Source organism: Zalophus californianus, chromosome 17 (assembly GCF_009762305.2).
Source record: "Zalophus californianus isolate mZalCal1 chromosome 17, mZalCal1.pri.v2, whole genome shotgun sequence".
NCBI classification, from domain to species: Eukaryota; Metazoa; Chordata; class Mammalia; order Carnivora; family Otariidae; genus Zalophus; species Zalophus californianus.
In genome coordinates, this window is record NC_045611.1 from 50,104,041 (window position 1) to 50,127,225 (window position 23,185).

Genomic DNA, 23,185 nt, shown 5'->3' on the forward strand with positions numbered 1-23,185 from the left:
AATGGGACAACCTTGTCTGCTTCTGGCCTGTGGGGCCTCTCTCAGCCTCCCCTGCCCTGCCCAGGAGTTGGACCCCAGCCCAGCCTCGGGTGTGTGAGAAGCCCTTGGCCCTGGGCCCTGCCCCCGGTCCTTCCTCCCCCACACACTGGGGACTCAGCCCTTCCTTGTGTTAAATAGAAACCTCTTTATTCTAAGTATCGTACATTCCTTAATACGTTGGACTGGGGCCAGACCTTGAGGTGAGGGGAAAGGGGGGGCCTGGGATACTTCTGCAGAGCCTTCCAAAATGCCCCCCACTGCACACTGGGCCGGGAGCTGGTGCTGGGAATGAGCTTCGTGGCCTTGGGAAAGTCCTTGCTCCCTCCGGCCTGCTTCTCTTCTATTCCGGGGGTGTAGCGGTGGCCGAGAAGACTTCTGAGGATCTTTCCATCCCCCCCGTGGGGGGAGGTCTGTGGTCCCAGGCAGGGAGTCAAGAGCGAGCCCATACAGGAGGACGGTTTGTCAGCAGCAAAGATGGGGGGCACTGAGGTGGAGGGCTGGGACAGTCTCAGCGTTGGGTAGGGGGCCGTGATGGAGACAGAGGCCGAAGGCGGGGCAGGCAGGCCAAATCAGGCCTGGCCAGCCGGGAGAGGGGAAGGCGGCCCAGGAAGAGAGGGAGGCCAAGGCAGAAAGGTGGGCGGGGCACGGAGATGTCTGAGAAGAAGGCGCGGTCCCGAGGGGGTGACAGGGCTCCCCCCTCAGACAGTTCCAGGTCCCGGGCCACAGCCAGGATCTCCTGGCGGGCGGCTGTGTTGTGCAGGCCTCGGATGTCGAGGAGGGCTGCCACGTGCTTCCGCCTGGGGAGAGAGGAAGGGACAGGTGCATGGGGTTCTCCGTGCGAGACGCACACCAGCCCACCCGTGAGCCCCATCTGGCCCCCATCCGTCGCAGAACCTGTCTTAGCTCTGGAGCCCCTTTAAAGCCCCCTTCCAGGTTCTTTCCCCAGACCAGCAGCCCCCCAGCCCTCCCCGCATCCCAGCCCCCATTCCCTCCCCATTTCTAGTCCTCCCAGCCCCTCCTCCTACCAGCATGCCCTCCAGAACTTCGCTAAGCAACCATTTCCAAACTGACTCCAGAACCCGCACCTCTATACCCAGCACAGGAGTCTTCCTTTGCACCCTGGTCTTAGCTCCTGATTAGCCTTCAGTCTTCAGCCCCAACTCGGCTCAGACTGCTTCTGGGCTTCCTTCTGGTCCCCTCACACCTGCTTAAGCCCCAGAATCAGCAGCAACCCTCACTTCATCTTCATTCACACCTCCAACAGCCCCCTACCATCACTCAGATGCTGCCCAGAAGGGTTCGTCCACATTCCCATCTGAACCCTCACCTCCCCCCTACCCCCAGGCCAGGTCTGGAAGCTTCTCCACCCCTGCAGTTCCAGAGCCCGTATATACGAACTCAAGCTCTCAACCCAGAGCCCATCCATGAGAGCACCTCCATCCCCTTGGAACATTCGCTTCACCCCCCCCCCCCCCCCCCGCCCCATCCTATCCCCAGAATCCTGCGCAACCAAAGTTCCACTCCGGAACTAAAATTAACCTTGGGGCAGGGGGCCCTCAACCAGAAACTCTGTCTCAAAACTAACTCTATTTTCCAACCCTTGCCCTTAAATCTGACACAACAAGCCTTCCCTTCACGCGTATCTCTGCAACAGATGGCGGGTCCAAAACTGCAGGACCATCACCACGTTTCAACTCAAGAGCCTGAACCGAACAGTCATTTCCAGAACTTTCGTTTCAGACAGAGCGCTGGGGCCTTCACTACCCCCTTCAAACGCAGCTCGGCGTCTTCTCTTCCCCACATCCCCAGTTTGGAATCACCACAGCTCCAAAATTTGCTCATCCAAAAATGTGGCTCAAGAGACTTCCAGCTCAGACAAGCTCCACAAAGTCGGCTTTGGAACCACTCCAAAACTTGAGAGCTTTCAAACTGAGCTTCATGTTCAAGTGCAGATTCCAAATCAGAAACCCCAATCCAGGAGGAAGGCTGGGATTCCCACCCCCGCCAAGGACTCCACAGGCCTTTGTGTCTTCCCAAGGACAAAGAGCCCCACACCCCAGAGCCAGACCTGTCCATCCTGCATTGCATCCAGAATCCTCACCCTCCACCCCAAGTCCTCAGCCCTGGAGCCTAAACCCTGCTGGGGCCTCACTCCCTGGTGGTGTGGGGTTTTGTCTCTCCCCATACACAGAACGTCTGGGAGCCCAAAGAGCTCTGCAGGGCTACCACCACCAATCGCATTTGGGTGGGGGGCGGTGATCAGGTGCACCAGCTTGAGCCAGCCTGCCCCAGGGTTCAGGTCCCAGCTTGGCGACTTGCTAGCTGTAGCATTTGGGGTAATCTACTTAATTCCTGCCTGCCTCAGAGGATGCTAAGCATTTAGAATAGCACTGCCTTTTACTTGCATATCATTTTCTAAAATAACTTATCATAGGTCTTACTTATAGAGTGGGCTGATACCATGCTTTCTTAGGTCTGACCTAAGGACTCAATAAACAAGAATTGGTCTTTGGTCCTGCTGCCCCTGTGGATGATGAGGGTAATGCTGATGCGGCCGGATGATGGAGAATTCCACCCCCGGCCAATCCTATGGGAAGAGGGCTATTATCCCCCTGGGAGAGGCTCGGAGAGGGTCCCACAGAGAGGAAATGATCCACCAGGATCTGAGCGGCGCCTGCCACTGTCCCCAGTACGTGTGCGCCCGTGTGCCCGTGCGTGTCCCCGTGTCCTCCGCGGCTCCCCGGCTGGGCCGGCCCTTCCTGCCGCCGGCGGCCCCGAGCCCCCCCTGCCCTGGGCTTCCTGTGACTGCCTGTTTGTTTGCGAGCCCTGGTGGCGGCGGCGGCAGGAGGAGGAGGGAAATCGTATTAATAATGCCCTGGTTCCAGCAGGAAACGGCCATCAGACACGCTCGCCGCCTCCCTCCCTTGCCCAAGAGCAGGAAACGCCGGGACGGATGCCAAGGCCCGGAGTCCTCGACCTGGCGGCGGCGGCCGCACCAGCAACAAGGGACCCAGGCCGGCGCTGGGGGTGGTTGGGGGCTCTCACCTGATGTCGGGGTAGTCCCGCACCAGCACCCCCACCTCCACCTGGATGCTGGGCGTGTCTTCCAGCTGCAGAACTTCGGCCAAATGGGGCACCACAGCGTCCAGCCACGAGGCCTGGGACTCCTGCAGGGGAAGGCTCCAAGCTCATACTCTGGCCCTAGGTCCCGCTCCCTGTGAACGGCACCCCTCCTGGCCTTCTTTCTGTCCGTAAAGCCGGGCAGAGGACAGGCCTGATCAGAGGTTTGGGAGGACCTGGAAGCTTCGGAAATGTGAAGACAAATGCAATCGAAATGTATCTACTCCCAGTGTTGCAGACCATCTGGGGCTCGGGGACACCCCTCCAAACCTAGTCCTCGTTTGCAAAAGGTGACCCTTAGGGGAAACTGGATTACTTGTGTGAGAGGCCTCCCTGCGTTCTCAGTAAGATGACGCAGCCCTCGCCCCCCCCCCCCCCTCGATTCCAAGTACTGCAGACTAGAAAGTCCTGGAAATGCGGATGAGTGAAGCCCTTCCGGTCCTGCTGATTACAACTGGGTACAAATAAGAGTTGGTCATTTTACATTCTTGGATTTGGGAACGCCAAGATTCTCGGGTTTCTGTTGCGTTTAGCCTCTCTCTGTGCTTAGAACAGCTCCTGTTTTAGGGAGTGGGAGCACTGGCCGGGGAGGGCCCTAAGCACCTCGCAGGACTGAACTGATCGAATCCCCACCACCAGGCACAGGGAACACGATGCCGGTTTGCGCCCGGAGACCAGCTTTCCCCGGGAGCAAGCCGATTTTTACGCGCGCAGGGCCAGGATCAAAGTGTCACTGTGGACTGAAAGTTGGGTGAAGGCCTTCCTCGAAAGCCCTCCGCCCCGGCTATCGGGTCCGGGGATTCCCGGCAGCCCAGGTTTTCCCGGGGTTTTGGAGCCCCCCGCCCCCGGGCCGCACTGACCAGCCGCCGGAACAGGCGCTGCAGCTGCGCCGCGTCCTCCCGGAGCCTCCCGGCCACGCGGCTGCGGGTCCGAGCCGAGCGGCAGCGCAGGCGTCCTCGGAGCAGGGGCCGCACGTACTCCACCAGCGCCCGCCGGTGCAGCTCGGCCACCAGAGCCTGGGGACCGGGGGAGACGCGAGGGCTGGTGAGCAGCCGGTGACGCCCTCCCCCGCTCCTCACCCGCCCGCGCCCACCCCGGGCACCCCACGGGCACCCCTCTCCTACCCCACAGGGCGCCGCGCCCACTCGTCGCCCCCAGCCCCCCAAGCAGCCCTCGCGACTCCCGACGGGTGACCTCTGTCCTGCCGGATGACACCCTTCTCTGCCCCCTAATCGGCTCGCCGACACCCCCTGCCGGCCCCCAAAGGCTGCGGCGTCCCAGCCCTCTCCCCACTCTCCGGAGTTCTCCCTGGCAGAGGCCCCAACCCTGGGCGCGCCGCACCCGACACCCCAGTACCCGCGCCTCTGCCAATCCGCAGACCCCGCGCAGAGCCCCGCCTATCTCACCCTGAGAGAGCCGCTCCGCACCTTCAAGGGGTCTCCCCCTGCGGCGCGCTCCCGCTCCCCCACTCTCACGCCCATCCCTCCCCCCCCACCCCGACGAGCCCGCGCACCTGGTAGGGCTCATCCTGCATCCTGCGCAGTGCCAGGGCCTGAGCGCCCAGCGTGCCCACAATGCCATCCAGGGCCTCCGAGCTGTTCAGCCACTTCCTGCGCATCAGCTTGTTGAAGTGGGGCTGGGTGGGACAGAATGGGGCATGGTTTTAGCTCTCCTCCCTTCCACCCTCTTTCTCCACTTACCAATTCCACAGAAGAGAGCTGGACCCGCAGTGCTGTGCTGTGCCCTCCTGGGGCGAACAGTCCAGGGAGGGAGGCAGACCATCCCCAAAGATGGACCCAGAGCGGTCAGGGCTGGGACGAGGGAACCGGGAGTTTAGGAAGCCCAGAGCGGGTGCCTGAGTCAGCACAGAGGGTCGAGGGGGGCTTCCTGGAGGAAGGGACACCAGAGCTGGGGCCAGGAGGATGGTCACAGTTAGCCGGGTGAGGGGTGTGGGAGGGAGTGGCTCCATCAGCCTGTGAAGGCGGATCACATTTCAGATGAGCCTTCATGTCAGAGGATCAGAAAGAAGGTCAGTGTGGCTGGCAAGATCATCTGTATAATTTGTGGGGCCCAGAGCAAAATGAAAAGGGAAGGCCCTTGTTCAAAGTTATTGATAACTTCAAGACAGCAGCGGCAGGGCAGCAAACCAAGCCGTGGCTCTTTCAAGCAGGGGGTCCCGTGGGACTGCTCGGTTCCACAGACCCCCGGAGCCGGAACAGGTGACAGGGAGACACGGAGATGTGGCAAAGCCAGTGGTTGGGGCTGGAGCACAGAGGGCTGTAAGGCGTCCCAGCTTCCTCCTGAGGGCACTGGGGAGCCATTGCAGGTTGGGAGCAGACAGAGAGGGTCAGGCTTATACATTACGGAGATCTCAATGGGAGGGGCCAGGCTGAGGCGGAAATGAGGGGTGCTGGAAGGAGAGGAAAGAGGGAAAGAAGTAAGAGGGGTGAGGAGGGAGAAAGCAGAGCCCAGATAGAACTCGTAGGATGTCTCTGGGGGGAGGGAAGGGAGGCACTTGAACGTGATCCAAGAGCCGGGGCAGGCAGTGGGTCTGTCCCTGAGATGGATCTGGGGGTCGTGGGGGCAGATGCTGCGATCTGGGTGGACCCTGGGGAATGGACATGCGGGGTTGGCGTCCACGGTGTCTAAAGCAGGTCCTACCCCAACTCTGCCCCGCATCCGCTTCCTGCTCTCTCATTCCAACAGTAACCCGGCTGCCCAAACCTCCCAAGATGGGGCCTTTTGTTGAAAAGCAGGTGTGAATTAAATGAGCCAAAGCTCATGTGCCTGGCTCAGGGCGTGTCACTGTTGCTATAAACCCTGTATTCTTCGCAAGATATCAGCCAGGACGCGCCGTCCAGGATGGAGCTAAGCATTCTATAGCCATGTTCCCATTGCTTCCTCAAAGCCACTGCCCCGGCGCCCACCACCACCCCCAGAAGCCTGGAATTCCTGTGCCCGTTTTTCCAGATGAGCAAACTGAAACCCCAAGAGGACAAGTAACTTGCCCCATGTCCCCCTACTTGGAAGCAGCGCAGGCAGTCCGGGAACAAAGACCGTACCCGTTTCCTAGCACCCCCATAATCCCCCCACTCACTCACTTTCCCGCACACACCTATCCATGTAGTCATTCAACAAACACTGTGTGAGCCCTTCCTATGGCTCAGCCATGGGGGGGTGGCTGGGGACACATGGAGAACACTTGCGAGACACAGCGCGGAAGGAGACAAACAAAACTCTAAGCATTTGGTCGTTGTAAGCAGGTCAGGGGAACCTGAATACTTCTCTGGTATTTGCTACATATTTTTAATATATATTATATATATATTTGCTGATACTAAGGAAGTATTGTTCCCTGTGTTAGGTATGAAAACGGCACTGTGGTTATGTTCATTTAAAAAAGGATTTCTTATCTTTTGGAGATGCCGGCTGAAGTGTTGATGGATGATGACAGGATGCCGGGGATCTGGGGGCAGGCGAGGGGCGGGGGCGGAGGTGAAACAAGACTGGCCAGGCCTTGACAACTTGCTGGAACCGGTCCACCAGGGGGCCATTCTATCATTCTGCCTACTTTTGTGTATGTTTGAAATTTTCCATAATAAAAAGTTATTTTAGAAACACTCCAACAAACCCTGCCCTTGAGAAGCTAGCATTCCTGTGGGAGGAGCTGGATTGGGGAGGGGGAGAAAAAGAAAAAGAAAAAAAAGCAAAGGCCATAGCAGAGCGCAGGTGGCCGCAAGTGCTTGGAGGAAAACATCGCAGGGAGTGAGGAAGGGAGTCTCCTCTCAGGGCTTCTATTTTATTTTTTTATTATTTTTTAAAGATTTTATTTATTTATTTGACAGAGAGAGACACAGCGCGAGAGGGAACACAAGCAGGGGGGTCGTGGAAGAGGGAGAAGCAGGCTTCCCGCCGAGCAGGGAGCCCGATGCGGGGCTCGATCCCAGGACCCTGGGATCATGACCTGAGCCGAAGGCAGACGCTTAACTAACTGAGCCACCCAGGCGCCCCTAGGCCTTCTATTTTAAATAGGGCGGTCCGAGGAGGTCTCAGTGAGAAGGTGAGACTCAGCTGTCAAGGCTTGAAAGAGGGGAGAGAGCGAGTGATGTGGCTCCTGGGGGGGAAGAGGGGTCCCAACAGAGGGATCAGCAAGTGCAAGGGTGCTTTACTCTGTCGTGTGAAGGAACCGTGAGGGGGCTGGGAGGGTGGGAACGGAGTAAGTGAGGAGACAGGTGGGAGGAGGCGAGGTCAGAGAGGGAAGGGTCAGCTCATCATCATCCGGGGACTTGGGGACCACAGCAAGGACTTTGGCTCTTGCTCTGAGGGAGCTGGGTGCACGGCATGGATTGAGTACGCGTCACAACCAGGCATACACACACCTCTCTCATTCCCGGGGACTCCCACCGCCCTCCCCACATACTCTCACCCACCTCCGACCCGACCGCAGCCCCCCTCTGGCATGCGCAGGAGCCCGGAGGTAAATAGGGCTCTGGGATCTAGGAGAGGCTGGGCAGGGATTTGGGGGGCCTCAGTGGGGAGGGGCTCCACCCAATCCCCAAGGCCCCTTCTGCTGGTGGCTCTCCATCCTCCCCTTGACCATATCCTCCCCTCTCTTCCTTCCTGCACCCCCCTTTACCCCCCCAAATGACAGGCCATCACCCCCTACTACCTCCCTCCCCCCCCCCGTTTCCTGAACACTGACTCATGGGCTGAGAGGAACTGCAGGTTGGCGGGGTGCTCCCCTGTCCTGGCACACTCCACCCCCCGCCAGCCCCCTGCCTCACTCACCTGCAGCTCCTGAAACAGCAGGTCAGCCAGGACTCGGTGGCAGAGCCGGGTCACACGGTCCAGAGCACTGGCAGCTGCTTCCCGGGCCGGCTCACTTTCGGGGGGCCCCACCCGGGCCAGGCGCTCTGCCAGAGCCCTGTGGGGATCAGAGGAGCCACAAGTCAAGGAGCTCCAATATTCTGCTCAACTGCCTGGACCGCTCTTCCTCCTTAGATGGACTCTATTTTGTGAGGACAGGGATGAGAGGTCAGATGGGGAGCTGGGGGAAGTCAGGGGCTCTGGGGAGAATCCAGGGGCTGAGCAATATCAGGGGGTGTCTGGGAGGCTAGGGGCATATGGAAGCTCTGTAGAATGTGATTTTAAACATCTCTAATTCTAAAATCCTACCTTTCCCACTTCTCTTAATGATGACCCTCCATCACTGAAAGGACCTTAACATGGTCTGAGGGCAACTTGGCATTTTCTGCCCAAAATCCCAGCGAGCCCCCTTCCAGGCATGTGTCCTTCAGAGTCCCCACATTTGTGGGAATTGACAGGTGTGCCAGGTTTTTCTCTGCCAAAGGGTGGAGCTGACTCTCCATTCACTGGGGACAGTAAATACGTGATGGTATATCCAAACAGTGGAACACAGTTCAGATCTAAAAGGAAATGTGGGAACTCCACGTGCTAACAGGAAGGTCTCCAAGCTGTTAAGGGGAAAGCACAAAAGTGTGTTCAATAGTCTACCATTTGTGGGGGTTTTTTTTAAAGGAAAAGGAATAGTATGTATTCACACAGTGAATATATTTACTTGTGTATATATATATATATGGAATGTGCATATGAATGTGCACGAATATGCATATGCAAGAAGTATGCATATGCATGCATACACTTATTTACACGTATTTACGGGTAAATATATCAAGCGCCCCAGCAAAGATATGGCAGACTCTAGCAATAAGGAAGGTGGGGATGGTGGAGGAGGGCGGCTTTCCACTCTATGCCCTATTGTATCTCAAATTTTGAACCATGTAAATGCATTCCCGATTTTTCAAATGCATGAAAAATAAGTTAATAAAAAAAGGAGAGTAAGATAAAAAGGCAAAAAAAAAATCTGTAATTCCTAGAGTGTGTGAGTCTGGCTTCTAGGTTCCTATAATTAGAACACTCCAGTGTTCTGATCACTCCGCTCCGTACGTAATTCTAGGGCTCTGTGATGCTTAGGTCCTTTCCAGGACTCCCTAGGGTTTTATGCTTCTAAGGCCCCATGTGCCTGTCACTCTGGGCCAGCTCTGGGATCCCTGCCCCAGTTCAGCTTGTCACGGCCACTGGCCCTCTCCCTCAACACACACACTGGGCGCTCTCACCTCAGTGGGGGGCCGCAATTGACCAGGGAGATGGTCCTGCTGATGTAGGTGTCAGGTAGCAGCTCCCGCACTCCTGGATGCTCATGGAATCGCTCCACCCGCTGCTGGAAGCTGGTGACAGGAGAAAGGGAGGGTGCGTGACAGATGGAGCGCCGCTGGAGGAGGGCCTCTTGCTGGGCGCTCAGCCCCGCAAAGCCTGTGATCCTCACTGAAGAGCGTCTGCCCATCCTTACTTGGTTCCCTTTCATCTCTCCTCTCTCTGTTGATCCTGGGTACTGATGCCTCCCCACCCCAGCCCTGTCCCCCTGCCCCCAGCCCTCCATACCTCTGAAGGAATTCTGCTAGCCCCCCCAGGCAGCAGTGGGCCATCCGCTCCCCAAACTCCTGGCTGATGCGGGGTGCTCGCTCTGTATGTTCTTCCAGCAGCTGGAGAGGAGAAGGGGTGAGGAGGGGAGAGGTCCTGCTTTCCCACCCGGGGGGGGGGGGGAACCCTTCCTGCTGATTCTCCTTCCACTTCCCCACCCCCTACCTCACACACATCCTGCGCCAGGCTGCTGGGCCGGTCCTCCGTGCTCCCCCAGTGCTCCTCATTCTCCTGCAGCACCCGAAGCAGGGCTGCACGTGTCTGAGCCTGGAGTGGGAAGGTGGGGGAAAGGCAGGAGTCAGGGGCGCCTGGGACCCTCTCCCTCCTTTTCTCCCCCTCCCCCTTGGTCCCTACACCTTAGCCCCAAGCAGCTCTTGGTTCTACTCCTGAGCTTGTAAAGGTTACGCTGAGGAGGGAGCCTGGACCAGAAAACCTCCCCAGCACTTTGCATCCCTAAGTCTACGATTTGGAGCTTGATATTAAGAGTCTGTAGTTTTGGGGCTACTGGGGGGCTCAGTCGGTTAAGCATCTGCCTTCGGCTCAGGTCATGATCCCAAGGTCCCGGGATCGAGCCCCACATCGGGCTCCCCGCTCGGCGGGAAGCCTGCTTCTCCCTCTCTGTCTGCCTCTCCCCCTGCTCATGCTCTCTCTTTCCGTTTGTATCTCTGTGGCTCGAATAAATAAATTCTTTAAAAAAAAAAAAAGAGTCTGGAGTTTTAAGCTTCCTCCGATAGCCAGAGACTTTGAGGGTCTATTCTCTCATTATTCGATGATCTCCCCAGGTTCTGCAAAACAATTTGCTCAAGAGAGTCAGATTCTGTGATTCCAGGATTCCAAGGGTCTGGGATCCTAAGATTTATGCATCTCTGATTCACTGGTCCATTGTTCCCTTCAATGAATCTGAGAATCTAGGTATGTTGGAGTCTGAGATTCTAGGCTCTCAGGTTACAAAGATTCTGATTTCTCTGGCTGAGGCAGGACTGGAATTCAGGTGGGAAACAGCCCTGGGGCCAGGCTGGGTGCTCGTGGCCGGACCATCCTGCGGACTGGTGCCCATACTTGGCCAGTTATTAACCATGCTGACCGGCTGCCCTGCTTGTGTCCAGGGCTTGCTGTGATGCCTTCCTTCCGTGAGGCTTTGGGACCGTGAGCTGAGTTTCTGTGACTGACTCTTGCTCTACGATTTGGATTTGAAGTATCAGAATGTATCAAACCTTTACTGATGCTCTCTATGCCTGGCTGCGTGCTTGGGTAACAACATTGAACCCAAGGCACAAGTAATAGGTACGGGTTTGCGTTTCTGTGTCTTGGGGGCAGAACTCAGAAGTCCACAAAGGGAAAAGGGAAATGGGAGTAGCCAAAGGGGGAGAGGAGAGGCCCCCAAGCCCAGTGCGACCCTTCCCTCCCTGCAGAGTCCCTTCTGCTCCCAAGTTCCCCAGTACCTTAACATCTGTGACACATTCATCCTCCAAGCCCCGCAGGGTGCCGGGAGACAGAAGGGGCCCCAGCTCCCCATTCTCCAGGGCTACCAGGTCCACCAGCCCTAGGACCTCTCTGGGAGTGGGGGACAAGAGACAGGGAGGTCTGTGAGAGGGGGATCTGGGCAATTGAAACCCTCCACACCCAGGGTGTTTGTGACCCTGGGCTCCTCCCTTCCTCTCTAGGGGCCAGCTTTGCTCATCCCTCAAAGGAAGTCTCTGGAATTGTTGCTCCCCTGGCTCCAGCTGTCTGAGTCAGCTCCCTGATGAATGGTGTCCGGGCAAGACTTGCAGGGGTCAAGTCCAGGCTTGATGGTCTGGCACACAAGATCTCTCCCATGATCAGCTTCACCAGACAGAACCTCCCTCCCGCCTCCGCTCCTTGTCCCTACCACCTCACCTGGCCTTGGAGGCCTCCCGGGTCTAGCTCTCACTCCCCGATGCTACAGTCTTGCACACTGCCCTGTGTGATACCGTCACTCTCCCTATCCGCCCCCCACCACCCACACGCACCCCAAGCTTTTGCCCGTGGCATCTTCTCAGCCAGAAGCACCATCTTCCTACTCCTGCCCCGCCATTCCAGGAAGCTTTCCAGACTCCCTGTCCTGCCTCGTCTCTCATAGGTGGTGTGAGAGTGTCCTTAACACATATTCCCAAAGGGGATCTAGGAAGTCGATGTCACTAGCTGTTGCTTCCCCATTCTTCTAGTGACAGCAGGATGATCTTGTTTGAGGAACCACCCACCCCACTGGCTCGCCAACATGTGGTTTGGGTGTGGCCAGTTCCCTTTCCCCAGAGTCCGTAGGTGACCAAGTCATGGCTAATCATATTCCATCCCCCGGCCACAAGAATGGGTACGTTTTAGGATCCAAAGTCTCGACAGTGTGAAGATTTTAGGACGGGGAGCATCGATGGTGCTGAGGTTCTAAGTGCTAAGGTCATAGAATTCAAGGGACCAAGAGCGTTACAGTCCTAATGCTGGAAGGATCCACAGTATCAAAGTTCTAGACTCTAAAGAGGGAATGAGCCTAAGGCTTAGGATTTGAAGTCTCATTGGTGCTAAGGTTCTAGGATTGAAAGTGTCAGTGCTCAAGTTCTAAGACTGGAAGAATCAACAGGGCTAATGCTCTAGGGTCTAAAGAGAGAGCAGTGTAAGAGTTCTAGAATTCTGAGGGTCGACTCTGCCAAGATTTTAGGGATGTTGGTGCTAAGGTTTTAGTATTTAAGAGTCAGTGGTGTTAAGGTACTAGGACTGGAAGGGTCAATGGTACAAAGCTTCTAGGATGAGAATGGTCAACGGTGCTAAATTCTAGGACCAGAAGGGTGAACAGTACTGGGATTCTAATAGTATACGTGTCAATGATGGGAAGGTCCTAGGCCTGGAAGTGTCAATGGTGCTAAGATTTTAAGAATGGAAAGATAACAACGCAAGCCTTCTAGAACGAGAAGGATCCATGATGCTTAGACTCTAGGCCTGGAAGGGTGAGCAGCGCTATGATTCCAAGGGTGGAAGTGTTGAGACGCTGAGGTCCTCGGGCTGGGGGTCGCGAGGTGTTAGAACTGGAAGGACTGATGTCGCTAAGGTTCTAGCGCGGAAGGGTGGCTAGCGCACAGAGGCTCGGCTTGTAAATGTCACAGTGCTGAGAACTGGAAGGATCGATGGGTTAAGGATGCAGGAGTGGCATGGTGCTGAGGTTCTGGGACCGGAAAGGTCCACAGTGCTAAGGTTCTAGGGGTGTAAGTGTCCACCATGCGAAGGTTCTAGATCTGGAAAGATCACCAGTGCCACGATTCTAGGCCAAGGAAGGGTGGGCGGGGCTACACGTCCAAGGACGGCAGTGGGGATGACGCTGAGGTCCTTGGACTGGAAGGGTCCACGGGGCAAAGGTTCTCAGACTGGGAGGTGCTGAGGTTTGAGAACTGGAAGGACCGATGTCGCTAAGGTTCTAGCACGGGCACGGTGGACAGCGCTCGGAGGCTCGGATTGTCAATGTCACCAGCGCCGAGGACCGGAAGGGCCAACGGTTTTAAGATTCTAGGATTGGGGAGCCAGCTGTTGCAACTGAAGAGGCCAGGGGCTGGGGGTGCGTGTGTTGGCGGGGGAGGGGGGGATGCTTCTGGGCGACCCGGGGGCCGCCGGCCCCGCCTCACCTGGGGTACACCTGGTTGTGCCAGTGCAGCAGGGCGTAGCGGTCGGGCAGCGGCAGCCTCCGGCGGGCGGCGGCCCCGAGCCACTCGGCCAGCGCGCCGTGGTAGCCGCGCAGGTAGACGCCGAAGGCGCCCAGGCCGGCGGGGTAGGCGGGCGCCAGGCGGCCCCGCACCCCGCCCATATCCTCCAGCAGCCGCGCCCGCAGCGCCTCCAGCTGCCCCGCCAGGCCCCCGGGCGCCCCGGGCGCCGCCGCCTCCAGGCGCTCCCGCGCCGCGCGCCCCACCGCCTCGGCCCAGCGGGCGCGCAGCTTGCGGGCGGCCCCCGGCCCCCGGCGCCCGTCGGCCGCCTCCTCCTGCAGCAGCACCTGGCCCAGCTGCGCCACGGCGCCCGTCCCGGCGCCCGCGCCCGGCCCGGGGCCCGCCAGCGTCTCGCGCACCAGCGCCCACAGCTCGCGCTGCAGGGCCTCGTACAGCAGCGCCACGTCCCGCGCCCGGCGGCCCCCGCCCGCGCCCTCGGCCCCGGGCGGCCCGGGCGCGCCGCCCCCCGACGACGCCAGCTCCTCGGCCTCCAGCTCCAAGATGTGCTCGTCGGCTCGCGAGAGCTCGCGCTGCTGGATCAGGCTCAGGATCTCCAGCACTGTGGGGGCAGAGCGGGGAGGTCAGGGGGAGGGGAGCGGGCGGGCGGGGTGGGGGGGAGGGGAGGGGGGAGGGGACGGGGCCGAGAAAGGAGTCGGGGACGTTCCGGGAGAAGGAGTTGAGGGAAGGGTGTCGGGCGAGGAAGGGGGTCGGGGGGAGGGGGGGGAGAGGGGAACCCGGGGGTCGGGGGGGGGGGAAGAGGAGAGTGGGGACAGGAAGACCGGGGAGGGGTAGGAGAAGGGGAGGAGCGGGGAGAGAGGGGCCGCGGAGGAGGTGAGGGAGAGGGCCAGGACCTGGGACAGGGGACCGGAGAGGGTTAGGGGCGGGCGGAGGGGGGTGGGCCGTGGGTTAGGTGTCTGGATAAGGGAGCTAGGTCAAAGGACCAGAGCGTCATCCGGAGACTAAGAAGAGGTTGGGAGGGGGAGGACGATGGGGAGGGATCAGGGGAAGGGGGGGTAAGGGGCTGAGGCAGAAGGGGGAGGGGCAGGGGATGGCAGAGGGTATTGGAAAGTGGGGTATGATGTGGGAAGGGGTCAGGATATTTGAGGGGCGAGGACAGGAAAAGGGCGTCAGAGCTGGAGAAAGGGATCCGGGCAATGGGAGGGCTGGGGGAAGGCCAGTCTGAGCCAGGTGGGGGGAGAGGGTGGAGAGAAGGCTTGGAGGGCAGAGCAGATCAGAGGGCAGAGTGGAGGCTTGGAGGTGGGGAGAGGTTAGCAAGACCAGAGACCGGGGTCTTCTGGGGGTGGGATAGCTGTGGGGGTGATCTGAGGCTCTGAGTTCAGACTCCCCCGAGAGCCAGCCCCATGGGGTTGGGAGGCCTCTGAGTGAAGGCAAAGGGAGGGTCCTGGCGGCCCAGGGTTACCCCGACACCTCCACCCCCCTCCACTTCCTCCCTGGCAGAGAAACTGTTTCCTGGCCAGCGCTATTTCTGCCCATCCGTTTCCAGAAGGCGGGGGCTCCAGTCACCCCCTCCTCACCTCCCTGAAGTGCCCTCCCAGTCCCCAGGGAGCCGGGGCTGAAATAGCCTCTGGCCAGGATGTAGAGGATGCACAGAAAGGGCTCTCCTGAGGTCCCCAGGGCTGAGGCAGCATGCCTTGGGGGGGGGGGGCGGCTAGGAGTGAGGATGGGGGTGAATGAAGGTGGGGATGGATGTGAGTTTGAAGATGAAATCTGGACATGAGTTGGGGCCAGGACCGTGGGTGGAGGTTGGGAATGGGGGGTTCGGACGGGGACCCTGGGTCGGGGTAGAGATGGGATTAAGAATGAAGGGGGATGGGCGCCTGGGTGGCTCAGTTGGTTAAGCGACTGCCTTCGGCTCGGGTCATGATCCTGGAGTCCCGGGATCGGGTCCCGCATCGGGCTCCCTGCTCGGCAGGGAGTCTGCTTCTCCCTCTGACCCTCTCCCCTCTCATGCTCTCTCTCTATCTCATTCTCTCTCTCAAATAAATAAATAAATAAAATCTTAAAAAAAAAAAAAAAAGAATGAAGGGAGAGGCTAGCTTGGGGTTGGGGTTGAAGATGGGTGCTGAGATGGGCCGGTGTTGGGGGTTGGGCAGGAGACTAAATTGGGGACCCAGTTGCGGCTGTAGGTGGGACAGCACTGGCCCGGTGGGTGGGTGGTTGTCCTGGTGCCGTTGGGCACAGTGATGGTTAAAGATGGTGTTTGGACAAAGGGATGACTTGGGGATGAGCACATGGGTGTGTCCCAAGATGGCTGATGGGGTTGGAATACGTATGGGGTGGAAACCAAGAAGACATTGAAGAAGACACTGGGGCTTGGGGTAGTTTGGAGTTGAGAATGGTGTCTTGAGTTGAATTGCACCCCCCCACCAAGAAAAAAGAAGTGTGAAGTCCTAACCGCCCCCCCATGCCTCAGAATGGGGACCTTATCTGGAGACGGGTTCTTTACAGAGGTGATCAAGTTAAAATGAGGTCATAAGGTGGGCTCCAACCCAGTATGACTGGTGTTCAGATACAAAGGGGAGATTTGGACACAGAGACAGACACACACAGAGGGAAGATGATGTGACGTCACAGAGGGAAGATGATGTGACGTCACAGTGAGAAGGCCGTGTGGAGACAAGGGAACAGGAGTGAGGTGGCCGCGAGCCAGGGAACTCCCAGGTTGGCTGGCAAAGCATCAGGTGCAGGGAGAGGTGAGGAAGGGTTCCTCTCTGAGTTTCTGAGGATGTGTGGCCCTGCTGACACCTTGATTTCAGACTTCCAGCCTCCCGAACCGAGAGAATAGACTTCGATAGTTTAAGCCACCTGGTATGTGGGACTCGATGACTATGGGGGCCCCAGGAACCGGACACAGGCCGTGGGGGACATAGCTGGCAGATGCAGGTGGAAGGTAGGCACTGGGCATGGCAGTGAGTTTGAGATGAAGCTTGGATGTGAGCTGAGGTAGGGATGAAGTTAAAGATGGAGGCTGGGGGTTTGGGACTGGGATGGAGTTAGGGTTGGGGTTCAGAGTGGGATGGAAAAGGCGAAGAGAATGGGGGTGAAGGAGGAGGTTGAGGTGGGCATTGTGGTCTGGGGCCAGGGTTGGGGCTGGGGATGGGAAGGGGGTGGGGTGTGGAGGTTAGGGAGAGGCAGAAGGTCGAGGCTGGATGTGGCGACTTTGAAAGGAGACGGGTTGGAGGTTAAATTTGAAGGGAGGGGGCGCCTGGGTGGCTCAGTCGGTTAAGCAACTGCCTCCGGCTCAGGTCATGATCCTGGAGTCCCGGGATCGAGTCCCGCATCAGGCTCCCTGCTCAGCAGGGAGTCTGCTTCTCCCTCTGACCCTCTTCTCTCTGTCTCTCTATCTCTCATTCTCTCTCTCTCAAATTAAAAAAAATAATAATAATAATAAAAGAAAAGAAACATTTAAAAAAAATTTGAAGGGAGGGAGGGAAGGAGGGTTGAAATTGGGGGTAGGGAAGGGATTGGGAGGGAATGGGACCAAAGTTGGTGATTCGCTTATCACAGGACATGGGGGTGAGGTTGAAGCCGGTGGTGGCTGGAGAGTGGGATGGATTGGGGGTAGGTGTGGAGACGGAGCTAGAGCCCGGGCGTGGTGACGGAGGCCAGGAGCGCCGCGGGGGGCGGACTGGTGTCCTACATGGAGGTGGGCAGACAGAAGTTGGAGAAGCGAACGGAGGTGGGGTCACAGGTGGAGGTCAGGTGTGGGGAGGGGCTCCCGACTCACCTGACAGAGGCTCCTTCATCTTTAGGGGCTCGGGGACCTTGGGCGGCGGCTCAGGAGCCGCCTCGCCTGCGGGCACCACCCTCTCGGCCAGGGACGCCCGGCGGGGCTTGGGCCCGCGTCCCAGTCTCAGAAAGGCCAGTCTCCGGGCAGCCTCCCCAGCCGCCTCCTCGTCGCCCTGGGCTCGGGTCCCCTGAAGCCTGGCCAGGAGGCCAAAATCTGCTGAGCTCCTGCGAATCCCCGGTGTCAGCATGCGGCCCAGGAAAGAGCGAGGCTGCCCATCTCCTGGGCTGCCTGCCCGCCGGCCAGGGGTCCAGCCCAACCGGAAGGGGGCCAGGCCAGCCAGCTTCTCCAGGGTGGCCCGGCGGCGACAAGATGTTCCATTGGGCAGGGTCCCCAGCTCCCCAACCTCCTCTTCTTCCAATCCTGGAACTTCCTCAAAGGGGTTCCGAGAGGACCTCAGGGGCAGGGTCCCCGCCCTGGGCACCTTGGAGTCTGCCACCCCTAGGTTCTTCAGGATGGGCATTTTGACAGGTGGGGACCTGGGGAAAACATAACAGACCATCAGTAGGATTGAGGACAGTAGTGGTGTTGATGATTGACGACAAGGCCTCCGCATGCCAGTCCCTAGTCTGAGCACCCGCCAATCCCATGCGGTTAGTGCTATTATCGTGCCCATTTTGCAGATGATGCCCAAGGTCCCAGAGCGAATCAGGGACGAAGCCAGCATTCGGACACAGACCTGTTGATTCGGGGGCTGGGGTTCTTCCCCCCGCCCTCCCGCCCTGAGCATTGGCATTCAGGCCCTTTCCCTGCCTTACTCCTGCCTGGAGGGTTCATCATCTTTGTGGACCCTCCTACTCCATGAGGAAACAGGCTCAGAGAGGGGAAAGGTCCTTGCCAAGCTGGCACAGCCCATGAAGGGCAGAGCTGCAGAGGCACTCGGGCCCCACCACCTACCCAGACAGCCAGTCACACACATACGCACCTGCCTCGTCTCCTCCGTCCCGCCAGCCCACCCTGTGCATTCCTTGAGCAAAGCCTTCCTGGGAAATGTCCAGAACAGGCAAATCCATAGAGACAGAAAGGAGACGAGCGGTGGCCAGGGACTGGGAGAGGGGGGCTGGGGAGTGACTACTTAATGGGTCTGGGTTTCCTTTTGGGAAATGAAAATGTTCTGGAGGTACAGAGAGGTGACAGTTGACAACCCTGTGAATGCACCAGATGCCACTGAATTGTAAACTTTAAAGTGCTTCCTATGGTGAATTTTATGTTTTATATATTTTACTACCCTCCCCCTGCCCCCCCCAAAAAAAACCTCACTAGGTATTTGCCCGGTGAAGGCACTGGGGACACAGTGGTGGCCAAGGCAGACCCAGTTCTTGCCCTCTTGGGGCTTAAAATCTCCAAAGTTCTGCCCATCCCACCTCCTAAGTCCCTCATCTCCTCCCTCTCCATGGCCCCCTGCCCCAGTCCAAGCCCCCTCTGGCTTCTCCACTTCCTCCCTCGTCTCCAGGCTCTTGTCTTGCCCCTGCCCCCCAGCCCACCTTTGAAGACCTCGTTAAAGCACAAGCCAGCTCCCTCTCTTTCTCTTAACCTTGCATGGCTCCCCAGTGCCCTCAGGACAAAATTCAGCTGCCCTCCTGGGCCAGCTCTGCTCCTCACCAATGCTATCCCACATTCTCCTCCTCCTTGCTCCAGGCTCCTGGGTGCCGGCACTTGTGTTGATCCTTCTACAGGGAGACCTGTTCTCCCCGCTCCATTCATGCTTCAGGACTCAGCCCCAAAGCCCCCTCCTCCAGGAAGCCCTCCCTGATGCCCAGGCTAAGTCAAGTCGCCCCTGTCGGGATTTCCCCCATCCCAGCCCTGCCTACCCTGAGTTGTCACTGTCTGGGGATGAATCTGTGTCCCCCACTGGACTGTGAAGCCCCAAGAGGTCAGGGTCAGGCTGTCTCAGTCACTGCTGTGTCCCCAGCTCCCAGGGCAGGCGCTCAGGAAATGAATGGGTGCTAAACAGGAAACAAGGGAAGGAGGGAAGGACCTCATTCCTTGGGGGTGAGGAGGAGTCAAGCTGGAGAGGTCAGTAAAGTGCAGGACATGCAAGGCCTCAAAGGGCCATGAGGAGGGACTTGGGCTTTTTCCCGAGGACACTGGGGAGCCACGGAAGGGCGCTTTTTAAAACGATGAAGTAGTTCAAACATTCAGAAATTCAGAAAAAATTAGAAAACAAACACCCCCTGTTCCTCCAATCCTAGCAGCATCTAAGGCAAACATGCTCTCTATTTGGTTCAGGTTGGCTTTATTTGTTTGTTTGTTTGTTTGTTTATTTATTTATTTATTTATTTATTTAAGAATCAAGCATTACAGACGCACCGAAGCCCCCCGACTCTCCTCCTGACCCTGCGTGCCCTTAGCCCTCCCCCAAGGAGAGCAGATCCGGAATGTGCGTCTCCCCATCCAAGCCGACTTTTTAGTCTATGCCTCCGCAGACTTGCAGCCAGAAATAATGCATTGTTTCACGTGGTTTCAAGCTCTCTATAAATGCTATCATACTATGCGTATCCGGCAACTTGCTGTCCGATGGCTGTTTTTTGGCTCACACACAAGTGAGATGTAGCCATGCCTCTCTCTGCGACTCTAATTGATTTCTCTTAATTGTTGCGTGCTATTCTACCGTAGGGCTGTGGCAAACCTGTATGGGCTGTCAGCCGTTCACACGTTCCCCTATTGCTGGCCATGTAGGTGGTTTTGAACTGGGACGGGTTCTGAGCAGGTGAGGGACAGGGTCAGGATTGGGCAGGCGTTGGGGGTCGGGGTGGGGGGGTTGCGTGGATCATCTGGAAGGATGCTCAAAGGGCCCTGAGTTGGCTGGGCTGTGAGCAAGAGCATCTCCTCTCGTGGTGGAGACCCCCTTCTTTCCTCCCTGACTTCAGCCTCTAGACCTCAGCTGTTGTCCCGCAAGCTTCTCTCCAGTCTCCATGGTCCGCTGTCCCCCAGGGAGGCAGTCACCATGCCAACCCTTGCCTGGAGCCCCCATGGCTGTGGGGAATCGATACTACCCCCCCCATACACACACACACACACACACACACACACACACACACACACACACACAAGCCACACGCCGATTTCTGCCTTTCATTTTCCAAACAGGCTTCTCTGTGCTTCATACCCCAAATGGCTTCACCGTCCCCAGGAACTGCCTCCATCATCCCCCAAAACCCCACCTCCCCCGCAAAACAGGGGGCTCCCACTTCCTTCTAACAGAAGTCAACATTACCCAAACTGGACTTGCCACTCCCCCACTGGCTCCCACATCCATCCCCAAACTGGATCCCATACCCCCAAACCATTTCCAACATCCTCAGAGCCCACTGGAACATCTTCTGAAAAGTGGCCCCCTCGCCTTTCCCCTTCCTGGCTCCAACACCCGCCCCTGCAAACTGGCTCCGACATCCTGCCCCCTCCAGCCCCCTCATCTGCCTCCCAGTGCCCGGCCCCTGACTCACTTCCGAGGCATCCCTCAAGCCCCCAGCCTCCCGACCTCCCACAGGATGTCTCGGCCACCAGCTTCCCTCTCTGGGCTCCGGCTCCTCCCCCTCCCCTCCCCCCTCCTCCTCCGTGCTGCCAGCCTTTTCCCCCAAAGCCCTAAACCCTCGGCGGGCAGCTTGACCCGTTTGCAGAAGTCCCCAAGTCTGTATCAGAGAACAGCCCTCACACACTCTGTCCACACTGGACCCCAACCACACAACCTCCACCCAGACCTTGCCCCAGAACAATGCTGTCACCAGCCCAGCCTGTTTCAAGCTCACGCACACCTTCCTTCTGAACCCCATCTCCTGCTCCTTCTCCATCCCAGCCCTGTCTTCTCTCCCATGTCCAAGCCCCCATCTCTTGGGGATGGAGCAAAGTACCCATCCCTCTCTGGCCGGTCTTCCCACCTGAACTCAGAGGGCATCAGACCCAGCCATGGCTCGGGTCTCGTCTCCCTTGATGGTCCAAACTCTCCCTGCTTCTTCGAAGCTTCTCTGGATCCCCAGGGCCCCCAAATTCTTCCCTGCACCCTCCTCCTGCTCCCAGTTCCTCCTACCCTCTCGCTGGCACCCTCCTGAGGTCAGACCCCACATTCTCTCTTTGCCCCCTGCCTCTCCTGGCTCCAGGGCATGTGTTCTCTCACCACCTCTGGTCCAGCCCAGATCGGGGGGGGGGGGGGGGGGGCCGGGTTGGGGGCATGTGGGTCCTGCCCCCTCCTCCAGCACACTCACCTCGTAGTCAGTGCCTTGGTCCTTCTGTCCCTGAGGCTACTGTCCTGCCTTGAGGACACTTCAGTTAGAACTGCTTAGAACTTGGAACTGGGGGGGGGGGTTAGAGGAGGTCAATTTCCTGTCAGGAAACCCCTCCCTCTCTCGGGCCAGGGGCGGGAAGGACTCTTTATCTGTCTGCCCTTTTAGGCCAAGCTGGGGTTGGGCTGGGAAGGACAAGGCCACAGCCCGGCCCCTACCCTCGCCCCCACCCGGAATCGGCCCCCCCTCCTGCCTGCTCTTCACGCCTTCCAAGGTGACAACACCATCCTGGGCACCCTGGGGAGACACCCAATGCTGGACACGGGCCCAGAGCTCTCCTTCGGGGTCCTCGCTCTGGAGTAGAGACAGGGAGGAAGGTTCTGCTGGCCCAGAAGCTGGGATTAGAGGCCGAAAGGGGGTGGCACTGGGCATGGCTTTGGAATTGTTCTCTCTGCCTAAAAAGGCCCTGTCCCCGGGTCCCTGCATGGCTCCCTCCTTCGACATTATCCTGGCCTCAGCTCCAGCATCTGTTCCTCAAAGGAGACATTCCCTGAGCAGCAGCAGCTCTTCTCCACAACGCCCCCCATCCCTTCTCTCTCCCAGGGACCGGCTCTGATTGGTCAATTCCTTTATATCACCTTCCTCAATCTGAATGATAAGCTTTCTGTCTCCCTTGTAGAGTTCTTTTCTTTTAAGATTTTATTATTTGTTATTTATTTATTTACTTATTTGTCAGAGAGAGAGGGCACAAGCAGGGGGAGAGGCAAGCTCCTCGCTGAGCAGGGCTCGATGCCAGGGCCCTGAGATCATGACCTGAGCTGAAGGCAGACGCTTAACTGACTGAGCCACCCAGGTGTCCCTCCGTTGTAGAGTTTCTGACTCTCCCACTGGAATGTGAATTCGAAGCATATTTTGCTTACCCTGTTCATCTTTATATCCCTAGATATGTGCCTGGCACATAGTAGGTGCTCACTAGAGATTTATTAACCAAGTGCACACATGGGGATAGATTAGAGCTAAGGATTGGAAGTTGGGGATGCGTATAAGCAGGTGCAGTGGGGGCTAGGAATGGGTTGGGGATTGGGTGGGGTTAGATGCAGGATTAGGGTTACTTTTAAGGTTTTAGGTTTAGGGGGTCTTTCAGGAGCTCAGGCACAGCATCCCAGGTGTTAGGCCTGGGACAAGAGATCACGTGCCTAGACAAAGTTGGGGTTGGTGTGGGATTAGGGTCAGGGCTGGGTTCAGGGATCACTGCTCTGTCCCCGGCCCCAGGAAGGGCTCTGTAGACACTCCGGCTGGCAGAAGTGGGTCAGGGGTTAAGATTCCAAGGTCTGAAGGCTTCCGATCAAGGACTCGGTTTGCCAGACAATGGGCCCTGGGAAAGGAGCCTCTTGAGTGGCCAAGAGGGGAGGGGGAGGCTTTGTCCTCAGCAGGTCGGTGTGGATCGAGGTAATCAGAAGAAGACGGTGAGTAGCCCTGGCTGGAACCAGCCGGCCTGTTGTGGGCGGGGACAGGTGTCAGATCTCCTCCTCTTTTTTTTCAATTTAATTTTTTATTGAGATATAATTCACATGCCATAAAAATTCACCCTTTTTTAGGGGGGAGGGGCAGAGAGAGCTCTTTTTTTTTTTTTAGGATTTTATTTATTTATTTGTCAGAGATCGAGCCCAAGCTGGGGGAGCAGCAAGCAGAGGGAGAAGCAGGCTTATCATTTTTAAGGTTCAGCATTTTGTAGCTTCCCTCCTCATTTAGCCTCCGTGCCCTCGTCTGGAAAGTGGGGTGGGGCCAGTACT

At 57.8% G+C, this 23,185-nt stretch overlaps 2 protein-coding genes across 3 annotated transcripts in view; one reads left to right on the forward strand and one right to left on the reverse strand.

The window, feature by feature from the left end:
- Nucleotides 1-111: 111 nt before the first annotated feature.
- On the reverse strand, nt 112-21,443 carry EXOC3L2 (exocyst complex component 3 like 2). Its single transcript, XM_035724889.1, has 12 exons — nt 21,375-21,443; nt 17,113-17,651; nt 13,290-13,923; nt 11,103-11,214; nt 9,826-9,927; nt 9,622-9,722; nt 9,297-9,407; nt 7,948-8,083; nt 4,673-4,795; nt 4,020-4,175; nt 3,085-3,206; nt 112-836 (listed from the first exon to the last, which is right to left on the reverse strand). The coding sequence occupies exons 2-12, from the start codon at nt 17,633-17,635 to the stop codon at nt 548-550; spliced, it is 2,409 nt and encodes an 802-aa protein (XP_035580782.1). The 5' UTR covers nt 17,636-17,651; nt 21,375-21,443; the 3' UTR covers nt 112-547.
- Nucleotides 16,080-23,185, forward strand: part of MARK4 (microtubule affinity regulating kinase 4) — a 38,223-nt gene continuing 31,117 nt past the window's right edge. Inside the window, exon 1 of one of the 2 annotated variants that reach the window (XM_027617382.2) lies at nt 16,080-16,193. The gene's annotated coding sequence lies outside the window, so the exon portion shown is untranslated. Of the gene's footprint in view, nt 16,276-23,185 lie in introns of both variants that reach the window. The other variant, XM_027617381.2, reaches the window with a different exon arrangement.